The sequence below is a fragment of the Aplysia californica genome, unplaced genomic scaffold (genome assembly GCF_000002075.1).
Source record: "Aplysia californica isolate F4 #8 unplaced genomic scaffold, AplCal3.0 scaffold01425, whole genome shotgun sequence".
NCBI lineage: Eukaryota > Metazoa > Mollusca > Gastropoda > Aplysiida > Aplysiidae > Aplysia > Aplysia californica.
Genome location: NW_004798695.1, coordinates 5,301 through 19,079, shown reverse-complemented (window position 1 = coordinate 19,079; position 13,779 = coordinate 5,301). Strand labels below are relative to the sequence as shown.

The 13,779-nt window shown below is 39.1% G+C and overlaps 1 protein-coding gene across 1 annotated transcript; it reads left to right on the top strand.

Moving 5' to 3' along the window:
• Nucleotides 1-2,011: 2,011 nt before the first annotated feature.
• On the top strand, nt 2,012-13,386 carry LOC101857999 (cyclin-dependent kinase 9; the record flags this gene model as incomplete). Its single annotated transcript, XM_013090694.1, is given in 6 exon segments — nt 2,012-2,093; nt 3,075-3,165; nt 3,939-4,098; nt 7,241-7,339; nt 8,286-8,460; nt 10,178-13,386. Coding segments are annotated over 6 exon segments (1,018 nt in total), but the record flags the coding sequence as incomplete, so codon positions are not given.
• Between the last annotated feature and the right edge of the window lie 393 nt (nt 13,387-13,779).

Below are 13,779 nucleotides of genomic sequence, written 5' to 3'. Positions count from 1 at the left end.
CCCTCAAGTGGCAACGCTAACAACGCTGAAGAGACCTTCGAGCGCAGCTGTCACCAGCCACAGGTTCGAGAAAATATACATGATAGGGTTTTGCAAAGTGTATGCTTTTGATATTAAGTGTAGCCTGTTAATATAATATCTTCTGTGTGTTGAGCCATGAGCTGCTTCCCTGTAGGCTAGTCTAAGCATTTTCCTGTGAACGGTCAATGAGTGGGGTCATTCTGGGAGTGTATCTGCGCCTGCGTGTTTTACACATTAGGCTTGGCTTTGGGCTTATTTGCATGTCATGTTTAGTCTGGGTGATGTCCTTGCATGTGAGTGGCAAACTGCGACCAAAACACAAGGGTACCACCCATAGACTAAACTAGGCTACAAAATGGTGTAGGCTAGCCTAGATGGACTCTCGGACTCTTGGTCGAAGTTGCACCAAGGTGGTCGAAATTGGCCCAACTGCCGGTCGAATTTGAACCTACCCGGGTCGAAGTTGAACCAAGTGAGGTATAATCACAAAAAAAGGTCAAGTATCGAATACTAGGGACCCCTGCATTAAAACGGAACCTGACAAAGGATCGAGAAACACCATTTTATAATTTAATTCCCACTAGGGCATCCTGGTATTGCTGAGCACTGAGAGGAGTGTCAGTTTGGAGCCAAATCCCAGAAATTTGGTTCTTTTGGATTGCGTCTGGCTCGGATAATTTCATTTGGGCCGGCTCTATTTCTCAGAACGTTCGGAAAAATAAACTTGAACTCTATTTCTCCTAAACGGTTTCCGTTCTCGAGATTTGTTGATAATGCGAATGAAGTGGCCCGTGTGTTGTGTTTATGTGTGTGTCTGTGTTTGTGTAAGGTATGAACGGGGGTGGGGAGGGTTGGTGGAGGGATTTTTTTTTTGGAAGAGGCTAGCCGTACTTAATGATGGCTAGACTGCTAGACTAGCCGTACTTATTCTTAATATGATGGCTAGACTGACCATAAAAAAGCCTACTGAATTGTAAATACATTTTTAGTATGCAGTACCTAAAGTATTGTTATTTGAGATGAAACCAGGTGCCTTAAAGACAGTGCATGTATTTTGAACCTCCTGTTTTCTAAGGACCTAAGATAAGTACGGCTAGACTGGCAGGCGTAAACCGTTAGGAGAAATAGAGTTCAAGATTATTTTCCCGAGCGTTCGGAGAAATAGAGCTGGCCTATTATTAATGGGCACTAGATTAGATCTAGCTCTATAACAGTAACAGTAGGAGGTTTCAGGGGGGCTTGAGCCCCCTGGCGAAAATAGGCTAAAAATTTTAAAAGCACACAATCTTCACGTTTGCATGGCAAATTATCAGTTTCAAAATGGCTGCGGAATTGGAAGGCAATTTTCAAAGAGCGCCATTTTGATCTTGGTCTTAGTTTATTACATTTTAATAATTGTATTAGTATTATTTGATTCTAGATGTAGATCTAGATCTAGGACTATAAATTATTATTATTTTAACATTTCAATTCAGTATTAAGGCCTAGTTTGAAAACAACAATAGGCTAGGGCTAGACAAGTTCTTTTACTCTTTAGGGAGGAATTTCATAACGAGAGACATCTAGATATAAATCTATCTATACTCTAATGGAAGTGGCTATTCTCTCCCCGGGTGAGAATAAAAATACGATTGACCTCCCACCCCGAGTTACACTTGCCAGTGTTGGCTATTCTCACCTGGTGTGAAACAAAACCTCCTAATTTCTGAATACTGTCTATCGGTGTGGATGATCAAAGTGACAATAACATAGAGAAAAAAAAATGATGTTATACCACAAAATAAAAAGTAAACTAATTTAGTGGTCTACAAAGATGCTACAGTGGTTAAAAAAATGTTTGTTTCTGTGCTATGTAGGCTTTCTGGACTGTTTTACAACTCCTGTCCTATTTTGTCTCTGCTGAGTGTATTTTGGTCTTTATCACTGTTTTTGTATATTGTTTCTTACATTTCTTATCAATTTTGTTTTTTTTAAATTTATTTATTTTCAGGGAAGTCTTCAAGGCTCGAGACAAAAAAACAAAAAATGTGGTTGCCATGAAAAAGGTTCTCATGGAGAATGAAAAAGAAGGGGTAAGTCCTGTGTCATTCAGAGTTTAAGGTAATCTGAGTGTATTCCCCTAGGTGTAAAACAGTATTTTTGCCTAGTTTTTAAATATTTAGATTTATGATAGTATTGTGAGAACAATGGTTTTAGTTGTTATTCTGACTCAAGATTTTGCTTACTAAACACTACATACAATTGGTGCATGGATGATGTACTGGTTTCTGATACATGATGAATTTACTTGAAAGATGTTTTATAAATCTGACAGTTTCCTTGGCTTACATTGCATGTAAGTAGATTATTGAAATTGGGGATGAGGAAGAAAAGCGACGAGGAAGAAGTTTTTGACATTTTTAGGTAAATGATTTTTTCCCAAAGATGATTATTCAGTACTCATTTCGTACTCATCTGACCTGTAATTTCAAATATATAAATTTTTCTTAACACAGCTGGACACAAAACATGCAGCTTCTTTCACAACTTTTTCCTGCTATTGTTATTGGTTTGTTTGTGAATAATTACTTGTTTTTATTTTATCCTCTTGAAAAAAAAAAACCCAGTTTAAGTTATATAGTTGAGTACTTCAAGTTGAGGGTGCTCAGATAGCATCATTGAGGAACAAGCACAGCCTTTTCCTGTAACTGTTGCCTTATATATATGGGTTCTGATTTTATTTTGGATGTTATTTTGTATTTTTCAAAAATATCTGTGTTGAATGTTATTGTTGTGTCATAGAGTTTCTTCTATATTGAATTTGGAATAGCGGAATCAAGACAAACAGAAGAATTAAACTTGTTTCAAGAAATAGCATGTGCTCTTGAGGTGTTTGCCATTGACTTGACACTAAAATGAATTTGTTGCTCTTCAGCTAAAATGGGCTCAAGTTTCCAACAGCCTTTTTTAAAAACTATGAGAGGGTTTGTCAGTTTTTAACGTTACAATATTTAACTGTGTGTGCCTTTTTTTTTCTTTCCTGAATCAAATATTATGTCAATGCTGTATTTCAGTTCCCCATCACAGCCCTGAGAGAGATCAAAATTCTGCAAGTGCTGAAGAATGATAACATCGTCAATTTACTGGAGATTTGCAGAGCAAAACGTGAGTAGATACTTTGAGTGTGAACATACTCTTTACAGCTAGTAGCTAGAATAGTTTGTCATGTTTTAGCAAGTCGTTGTTTCTTGCTTAAATATGTGTTTGTCAAAACTGCTGCCCAACTTGGAGGGAGAATATTGCCGAGGGGTTTTCATTTTGTAGAGACTGGTTCTCATTCTTTTTATTCCACCTCCCACCCCTTTAAAAAAGAATTGTAACGTTTTGTTTTTTTCAATAAGGATAAGTTCAGTGCTAGATTGACATTTTGAATAGGTGTTTCATACAATTATCAGGATTGACTCTCAAGCTGTGGGTGCATGGTTTGATTGTGTTTACCTAAAAATGATAATCATGACAGATTACATCAGATCATTGAATTGCATTACTCTTTTTGTGTGTTTCTCCTCTTTACTATAACAAATTCTAAAAACTTTTTAGGATTTGTTATACCTTAGTGACACTTGTAAGCTAATTAATAATTTCAAATGTGGTGTTTTGTACTCAGCCACGTTTTTTTTTAAAAATTTGATTATTGTTGGGTTTTTGTTTTGTTTTATTTTGTTGTTTGTTTGAGGGGGGGGGGGGGGGGGGGGGGGGGGGACGGCTCTTTTAGGATCACTGTTGTTTCTCTGGGTTTTTTTTTTAGGCTACTAGATATTCAAAATTATATTGTACAGTATGGGTTGAGATGGAAAAAATAAGCAGATGTTGTTTGACGAGTACTCATCTGCACTCTGTGTTGTGTTCTTCCTTCCTCTCTTCCCGTCCTGCTCCAGCGGCGCCGTACAACCGTTACAAATCCACGGTGTACCTGGTGTTTGAGTTCTGCGAGCACGACCTGGCCGGACTCCTAAGCAACCCGCAGGTCAAGTTCAGCCTGGCCGAGATCAAGAAGGTGATGCAGCAGTTGCTCAACGGACTCTACTACATACACAGGTGACTGACTCATCATGACGATTTTGTTTCGCTGGAAGTTTTTGTCTTGAATTGGTGTTCTGTTTTTTAATCTTTAGAGCTGTATCACTTTAATATATAAGGGTTTTAATAATAATACAGGGATGTAAATCTTCCGGGTTTTTCCGGCCGATTTGCCATTTGGGCCCCCAGCTTTTAACAAAAGTCTACTATAAACAATACATATTATATATATGAGCAATTGCCAAAACGTGAGACTCTCTTGAGACTCAGTGGTGCAAAAAAATTTTTCTTACCAATTTGACTCTCTTTTCTGTCAGTCACAGATTGACATTTAGTGCTCATATTCCTAGAGTATCAGAGCAAGGAGATGTAGGGTTTTGGAGATATGGGTCTATTGGTTTGGCAACCACTGTATTTCTTGTATGTAACAATGATGACAAAAACAGATAGCAACAAGGCAAATTATGGACTTAAAATTCCATTTGTTTAGTAAACAAAGACTTTGTACACTATGAACTCCACTCATAATGGTAATATGAATGACAAGCTTTGTAACAATGACGCAGTGCACAGAACATGTCATCATTGTTATGTACAAGAATGTATACACATTGGACATTATCATTGACAACACATCACAATAGTGAAAGGCTGTACAAAACAAATACAGCTATCAAAGCCTCAGTACCAGAAAAACACATGTGTAAAACAATTTTTAAACTAATATGAGGCAAAAGCACAAAATCAATGGAGCTGACCTGTACATAACAGTGATGACAAACATAACTTGTACATAACAGTGATGACACAATGTACAGGAAAAGACAAAGTCATGCCTCCAGAGAGAAATGCGCACTTTAAGAATAAAAAAAACCCAGGAGAGGTTTCTTTTGCTTTGAAACAGATATCAGGTCATATCAAAGACAGTGGACAATCACAATTATGTTGCTAATTATGACAAACAGTACTCGTACATAACAGTGATGACAAAACATACTGGGAAAAGGTAAAATCATGCCTACAAAGAACAAATTTGCACTAAGAGATACACAGATCAATACAGGCGTATTTTGCTTCTAAATATATCTTGCATGTATGAAATATATGTTGAAAACTTATTGATATTAGCAATGATGACAAATATTACTTGTACATAACAATGATGACACAATGACACAATGTATTGGGAAAAGGTATATCATACCAACAAAGAACAAATGTGTATTTTTGAGTTAGACAGATAAGCAAGGACATGTTTGTTTATTTGTTTGAGTAAAGAGAGCACACATGACTTTTAAAATGTATGCTCTGAGGACAATGTAATTTCTAGTACGTCAGTCAGTCTTGTACGGCTGCATGACGACACCCCCAAACGTCATCACTAAGCACAAAAGCTTAATCTATAACCACAGAAATGATCCATCTCTCTAAGTTTGTTCACACATCACACTCTTGTTCCAGGAATCCAGTGTTAACACCGCAATTTCACTAAAATATTCAACAGAGTAGCCTAAAAACACGCAAAACAGTCCAGTATGTCACATTCAACGCAAAATTCTTGTGCGGCAGCGGACACTGAAGGCAGTGACTACTTTTGTTTTTCTGTTCCCCCCCGTTGCTTCCGTTGTTCTGCGGAAGTGGGTAAGGGGAAGTCACTCAAGAAAACAATTATATCCGGGCACTGTTGATGACCCGTTCAAAACAAAAGTGGGCGAAATTCGGACTTCCGGAACGTCGCAAGTTGACGACAATCACGGCGAATGTTATACAGCCGACCGAAATCGTAGATCTAGGAACCCGATGTTCCTTTCGCGCATCGCGGCTTTTGAACTATTGAATAAACGACGAAAAGCAAAAAGATTTAACCAACTACAGTGATTCTACTGAAAAATAATGGTGTTTTCTGAAACACCTAGTCCGTGACGACACGACTGACGCACAAGTGATCTGAATTGTTCGTTTATTTGCAAACAAATAAACCGATATCTTGAGCAAGTTAACCTTTCTCGATGACAAATAGCATAGGATCAAAGCACACGTAAAAAAAAAACACACCCCAAAATACTAAATTTTGGACATTCTTGAAAGTTTGCATTGGTGTGCTCAAAATGACACTCCAGGAATCACTAAAAAACGAACATTTTTGGCACAAAATTTACAAAGCCAAGATTATAAAGCTGACATGGGGTCTGAAACTGCTAATGCAGGTTCTACATCTTATATTTGACATGTGTATAAGTTTTGGAGGAATAAATACAAATGCGTCACATTTTATGCACACTAATGTGAGATGTGTGTGTTTTTCCCCACGTTTTGGCAATGGCTCATATACTAAATAGAGATTAGTTGTTGTAATAGAGGGAAAGAAACAAATATAATTTAGTCTCACTGTATTCTTTTTTCAGTCGGTGGGCGTGCGCCATATATTTTCCGCCTTTTTTTTCAGAACCTGTTTACATCCCTGATTATAATAAATGACTTTTATATAGCGTTCGACCCCGATTAAAGTACACAGGCTCTGAGCGCTTTACAATACAGTACAACGAACAACAGTAACATAAAACGTTGTGTTCTGACTAAAAGAAAACCACTCCAAATATTCATTTTATTAATTTAAAAACAGAAACGACTTCAGCTGACATTTGAATGAATTAAAAAAGAGGTTATATGTGGCCAACTCTTCTTTCAAGCAGGATATCTTGGACAATTTCTTAACATAACAGAAAAAATGGGGCCACAATGGAGGAACACTGACATGGTGACATATGAGAGTGAAAGTAAACTAGAGACATCAGAAATATGCTTTCTTAGGGGACTTATAACATTTAGTAAGAGACAAATACAGTTTCTGGAATCCTTGAATCAAATTAAAGTTGTTGAGCCACTCATTGCTAGGAAATTCCAAACTATTATTACAGGTTATCAAAGATTTTTTTTAGTTAAGTTCCCTTTTTTTCTTTTTAACTGAGTTCTTTCCCTTTTTAACTTCTGTTTATGCTGATAAATTGTTTAAACCCCTTGAGCCTTGTCAGTTCCCCTTTAAAAAAAATATATTTGTGATAGTATGTAGTCATGATAATGTTTCTGATGTTTTGTGTGTTACCAGATTGGTATGTTATGTTCAATAGACTTACTTTGTCGGTTCCTTCCTTTTGTTCAGCAACAAGATCCTGCATCGTGACATGAAGGCTGCCAACATTCTCATCACTAAAACCGGGAGGCTGAAGCTTGCTGACTTTGGTCTCGCTAGAGCTTTCAGGTAATTTGGGTTTGTGGTTTATCATGGAGTGTTGGGGGGAGGGGGTTGTATTTAGAGTTCTAGAATTTTCTTTTAAATGGATGTGGTATTACACACTACAAGAACGCTGAAGGAAAGATGGGTAGATGACATCTCGGAGTGGACGTGTCTGAAAATATTTGAGGCTATGAGAAAGCTCAGCAATTGAAAGCAGTGATGTGAGATTAGTGGAAAGTTTGTCTGTGGCCCAGCCGTTGACAAGACTGGGATTTGTGATCGAAATGATGGTGAAGTTGATGAAGTCTAGAACAGAATTATTTTTTTTGCTCTTTATGGAGGAGAGAGTTGTCAAAGGAAAGGTCATGTGTGGTTGGTGGATGCCTCTTCTGGTACCAAGCCACCTGTGGAAAGTGAATCTATTCTTGCTTGTGATTGGAGGGTTCCACAAATTTCTCCTACTTGTTGAGGTGAGGATTGGTCATGTTAGACAGGTGGGTGATCTTCTTGGACAGTGTCTAAGGAAAAAAATATGATGGGGTCGTGGAAAGTGGTCACTTGCACAGCTGGTTTTCTTTGGCAGGTGGTACTTTTGGAGCAGGTTCAACTGTAATTTGATGTTCTTATGGCATAGGTTCAATTTTAAGCATTGTGGTTCCATCTGGTTTCAGCGACAAACTGAACCATTACACTTAGTAGCATGGTGACCTTGTGGTTTTAATTGTCAGTTCACAAACTGTTGTTAATAGTTGTTTTTTTTGGCTTGACTTTTACGACACTTACAACTTTACATCTGTTGTTTTTGTACGTCTGTCTTACTCTTTCCACTCATGAAATGGCTGTTTATTGTGTCCAAGTGCTTCTCTTTGCTCCAACGAATAAAGAAACAAGTCTTTCCCAAAGACCATCATTGTGTTGATGTGTATTTCTTATTTACTCCAACTCTTAACTGGTTGCATCTGGTTTTCAGCGACAAACTCAACCGCTACACCAACCGCGTGGTGACCTTGTGGTACCGGCCGCCGGAGCTCCTGCTGGGCGAGCGCAACTATGGGCCGGCCATTGACCTGTGGGGCGGCGGCTGCATCATGGCGGAGATGTGGACACGCAGCCCCATTATGCAGGGCAACACCGAGCAGCACCAGGTGAGCAGCGTCTTGTTAGGCGCACGCATGGCCTGTCAGAACGAATGGTCGCTGGTCAAATAGACTCTATTTACGTGATTAGTTTAGATAGGTCGGGTTTGGTGGGGTAATGGCGCAGGTTAGGTGGATACTATAGTATCAAATAGACCTCTGCTTTTTTTTATGTGTCACAACGCGGTGGAATCAGGTGCTCGTCAATTTTTGGGCATTTAGAGTTATTGATATTATCTGAAAGCTTTTTTATTTGCTTTGCTTTCAGTAAAAAAAATGCCCATCTATCTTAAATAGAAGTCAAGATATTTGCGATTGAAGAGGCTGAGGTAGCTTGATTTCAATGTGGAAATTTGCGAGAAAATGGCCGCCAACGTTTGGTAACTGCAATAGTGAAAGAGTCCTTGAAAACTGAAAAATGACATAATGTGTGCCTTTAATCAACGTTTTTCAGTAAAATTCACACGGAAATGTGTTTTTATTTGGACATAAAAGGGATTGAGTGAAAAAACAAAAAATTGACAAAAAATGCTAACTGGCAGAAAAATGCCTGTTTCTCCAGTTTTGTTCTTTTGACGACCACCTAATTTCTCCACGATGCCCCACATCTAATTTGACCCGAAGCCCCATTAGGGCATATCACATTTGGCTCGTAAACAAACCATCTGACCCTGTGATGTCATGTGACACGTAGTGGCCTTGTCCCTGGCAGTTGGCCGCACTTTTTTAATAAAAGAAATGTACTCAACTGCGACCTAAAAAATTGAAGGTGTTTGATTTAGGAGAATATGATCAAATTGCTGCAAAAAGTAGCTTTTGCCCCTCTTTAAAAGAAAACCTGGATGCTTTCAAATGTAGTAAACCGAATCAAACGGATTGGGGGGAAACTCTCCACTGTGTGCACGGAGCGGAACGATATAAATGAGATATTCATTGTTTTTATGTGTTATATTTTTCGTTTTTATTGAATTTGGTTCCCACTGAAGTATACTGTATAGATAAACTTTCACTGGTGACAACATGTCACAAGTTTCAACCTTAGAAATGCTGTTTCACTTGCAGTTCATGTCTCTGTATCCTCATATGTCTGATGAAAGTCTTATGAAGGTACATGTGGGTGGTTGGCTGGTGCTCAGGTGTGGTTTGCTTCTTCTTTCCTGTCAAACATCTATTGTCCTTATCTTTCATCTTTCTTTTTAATGTTTGTTACTCCCTTGTCACACCTCTAATCTTCCGTACTTATATGACCTTATTGTGTTGCAAGTGTTGTAAAACTTTTACTAAAACAACTAGGTACGTGTAGAATTATTTTTTTGAAGATTCCTCAGTTGCTGTGGGAATTCCACTCGTTCCATTGTCTTACTGAGTCATAGTGTGTTTGTCTGTTTTGTTAGAGTGTAAGAAAATGTTTAAAATGAGTCTGGTATATATCGTTGATTTTATGTTCCAAAAGTGTAACTATAGGTCAACTATTGTTTTGGTTCCAAAACAATTTGTTGGGGTAGATATCTGGGTGCTCAATAAAAATCAGAAGTCAGCTTGCACCATAAAAAGCAGAAAAGTACTGTGTACAAGTTTTCGTCTTCTCTCATCATTTAGATAAAAAATTTGGATTTTTTGTTCATTTAAGTTTTGAATAAACGAGTTGCACATTTCAAGCATAGCACTGTTGATTCATGTATGTTATAATAGACTATACATTTTTAACCGATTGATGTGTCCACAGCTTACCCTGATCAGCCAGCTGTGCGGGGCTATCGCTCCAGAGGTCTGGCCGGGTGTGGAGAAACTCGACCTCTTCACCAAGATCGAACTGCCCAAGGGAGACAAGCGCAAGGTCAAAGAACGCCTGCACAAGTTCGTCAAGGACCAGTACGCCCTCGACCTCCTGGACAAGCTGCTGACCCTCGACCCCTCCAAGCGGGTCAACTCGGACGACGCCCTCAACCACGACTTCTTCTGGGTGGACCCGCTGCCCCAGGACCTGAACAACATGCTGTCGCGGCACAACAAGTCCATGTTTGAGTATCTGGCCCCGCCCCGGCGGAGAGTGCCCATACACCAGCAGCCCCAGCATCCGGGCGCCGTCAGACCCACGGGGCACAACCCCGACCAACACTTTGAACCTATTTTTTAAAAGCGGGATTCCCTCAGGGTGTGTTTGTGTGTAATCTCTTTGTGCTTTTTTTAATGCCAGACGCACGCACATTTGCACGCCTTTGTGGTTCTTCCTGAAGTATTCGGTGTTGTGATGAGCCCTGCCTGTTTTTTCAAACAGCTTAGAACAAGTGTGCGGCATAGGGAGGGAAGGAGGAGTCTACTCATATTTGACCCGCGCTTGTGGTTGGGAGCTCTTCTTCATCGTGGACAGATTCTTCGCGTTGGTGATCGTGTTCTACTGACACGTTTCAATCTTCTGTGGAATTTTCCGTCAACCGTTGGATTTTTGGCAGAAGTGGCAGCAGCCAGACCTTTGGTGGTTCGAAGTGATGACTGTCAGATGTGAGTGCACGATGCAGGGGCTAGATTTGTTCACCCGCAACTGTCTTGGTATTCGGCTCGACCATTCTTAGTTCCAGCCGCTCCAGCTTTTGTGGGTGGATTGGTTTAGCTCTTTGACATCACACTAAAAATTCATGGAATTGATTCCCTTGTGGAGATGGGTTGTTTTTTGGGGGTTATTTTTAAAGCTTTCTGTCACTATCTCCCAACTTGAATTCACGGCGTTGGTTGGGGTGACTAGCCGTGTGGAGAACAAGGGCGTTCATTTGGCTTATTTCGAACTGGAACATTTTTTTTCCACCACTTTTTTTTATTTACCGTCGCTCAAAATTTCCATAATAGGTGATATTCTGGTCAGCAACATCACAGCCGTTTATGTCGTGGTTGTAGTGGTCGAAAACTGTTGGTTGTCCTGTTGTCAGGAGACGGGCCAACTCATCAGATCCTGAAACACAAAATCCAGAAACAAATGTAAAAGAAATTGATAAGACAATAACAGGTGTTACTGCAAGATTTACGGCACCACACACTCTCAGACGAGGATGACCCCCCGGGGCGGTGCCACTGACTGAAGTGTCTTTAGGCCCTTCCCAACCAATCATTCAAATCATCATCTGAGTCTAAACCTTGAGTAAAAAGGTCCCTTGCTTGCTCAGACGTGAATTGTCATGGCGATCGACTGTCCGCCATGTCTACCAAAAAAGTAGATCACAACAGGTTGTCTAGAAAACGTGTGGAAATGAGCTAAAATGTGCAGAAATGCATCTTTATTCGCACTGAAATTCGAGCCAAGTGAATGAACTTCTGGTAAAAGAGACCTATTTTCGGTAATTGCCGAAAATTAATGTAATGTCATTCTCGTCGTAAATGAATGAGAGCGGCTCGCTGGAGATAAAAAGTTAAAATACTCCCAAATGAAATATTAAATGGTATATCAAACTGCAAACTCAGCGTTTAAAGTATAAACACAGCTAGATTTCGGTACAGTCAATGAGAATGTTGCACAAGGCTTACATCTACAGCTTTTGTGTGAAAATATGTAGAAATGAAAATTGTATCTTTTTTTTTTTTACTGTTTTCACACTTATTCTAAAATAATGGCAATATCCAAAAGAAAAAAATTATGTTTCTTATGAATGTAAACTGTCCTGAAAAAAGCTTCTTCAGGTTCCAGCATTCAACATGTATATCTATACATTCAAAATGAATGAAACTTTTATCTTAGTGTTTAATACAAAATGAAAGCTGTCACTCTATGTTTACATGTATCAGGAGCGATTTTTCTCCCTCGTATCCACTCTTTGTCTATTCAGTGACACAAAAAAATTCTTGTACATTTTTGTACATGATTAACAAAGGAAGAACATTCTGGCAGAGCATATGAGCGTGTATAGTTTTTGGTGCTATTTTTGCCCTCTTATACCACAAGGTGTCAAGGGGAGATGTAATATTGTTGTCTTATTGGATGCAGAAATGGTCTGTCACTGTGACCTGAGCAGACAGTAACCTGTTTTTTTTTTTAGTATCCCCCACCCAGTCCGCTGCACACAACACAGTTCCTGTCCCAGTGAAATGCGCATGAATGCTTGAATTGATGAGGGAAGAAATGAGGGTTGGGAAATGGAGATAGATCAAGAGAGGAGAGGGGGTGGGGGGTAGATCAGAGATGTTCAGCACAAGTACATGTATTATCATAAAACAAATGCCATAGTCCTTTAAAAAAAAAAAATCAGTTTTTAGTCGTTGGTATAGTAAAAATGCCAGTTACTTGCTCATATATGTTCACTATAGCAAAGTTCTATTTTGTGGGGGTTTTTTTTTTACTTTTCACAAGACGCCAAAAAGTGAATTGGGCAAGTCAGTTAGGACTAAAAGTAGTATCACAGTTTCTGCTTGTGTTGACAATGAACTGTATTGTAAGGGATGATTTCACGACATGTATAATAATCCCTCACTTATGCAGTTGCGAGCGCCGTAAAACCCCTACTATAAAAATAGATAAAAATAATCCGTCATCATAGACGACGGTTCGACGGGGTTAATCCCTCATCATAGACGATGGTTAATCCCTCATCATAGACGATGGTTAATCCCTCATTATAGATGATGGTTAATCCCTCTTTATAGATGATGGTTCATCCCTCATTATAGACGACGGTTAATCCCTCATTATAGACGATGGTTAATCCCTCATTTTAGACAACAGTTGTGAAGTGTGGCTCCGAGTCCGAGGGGAATAATGGCAGTGTTGGATCTGGGTCCAGTTTAAAAAGTCTTTCATCTTGTTGTACATACTGTCAAGATATATAGATCTATCTTTTATTGTTTTATTTTTGCACTTTCTGATTGTGTTTGATTGATGTTGTCAAAATAGTTACATTTGTACACCGTTTCAATAAAGCGGTGTTAAAAAAAAAAAAAATAAAGATTAAATTGTCTGTTGTGTTTTCTTTTTACTAATTGAATTGGTGGGTGGCTGGCAGGTGCTCTGGTGTGGTTTGCTTCATCTTTCCTATCAAACGTCTATCGTCCTTCTCTCCTCTCCTTCTTTTGTGTGTTTGTTACCCTCTTGTAACACCTTTAATCTTCGGCAGTTATATAACCTTATTGTGTTGCAAGTGCCGTAAAACTCTTACTAAGACTAAACTAATTGAATTGCACATTGAAATTCTGAGAAATGTGAGCTTGAAATTGCTGGTCATTGGTATGTCAGTGACCCCGACTCTGTTCTTTGTTACCGCATTCCCATTCTGCACGTGGTCGCGGGGAACCACTAGTAGGCCCTACTTCTGACCCTCTGTTGTTTCTGTCTGTCTGTTTTACTGC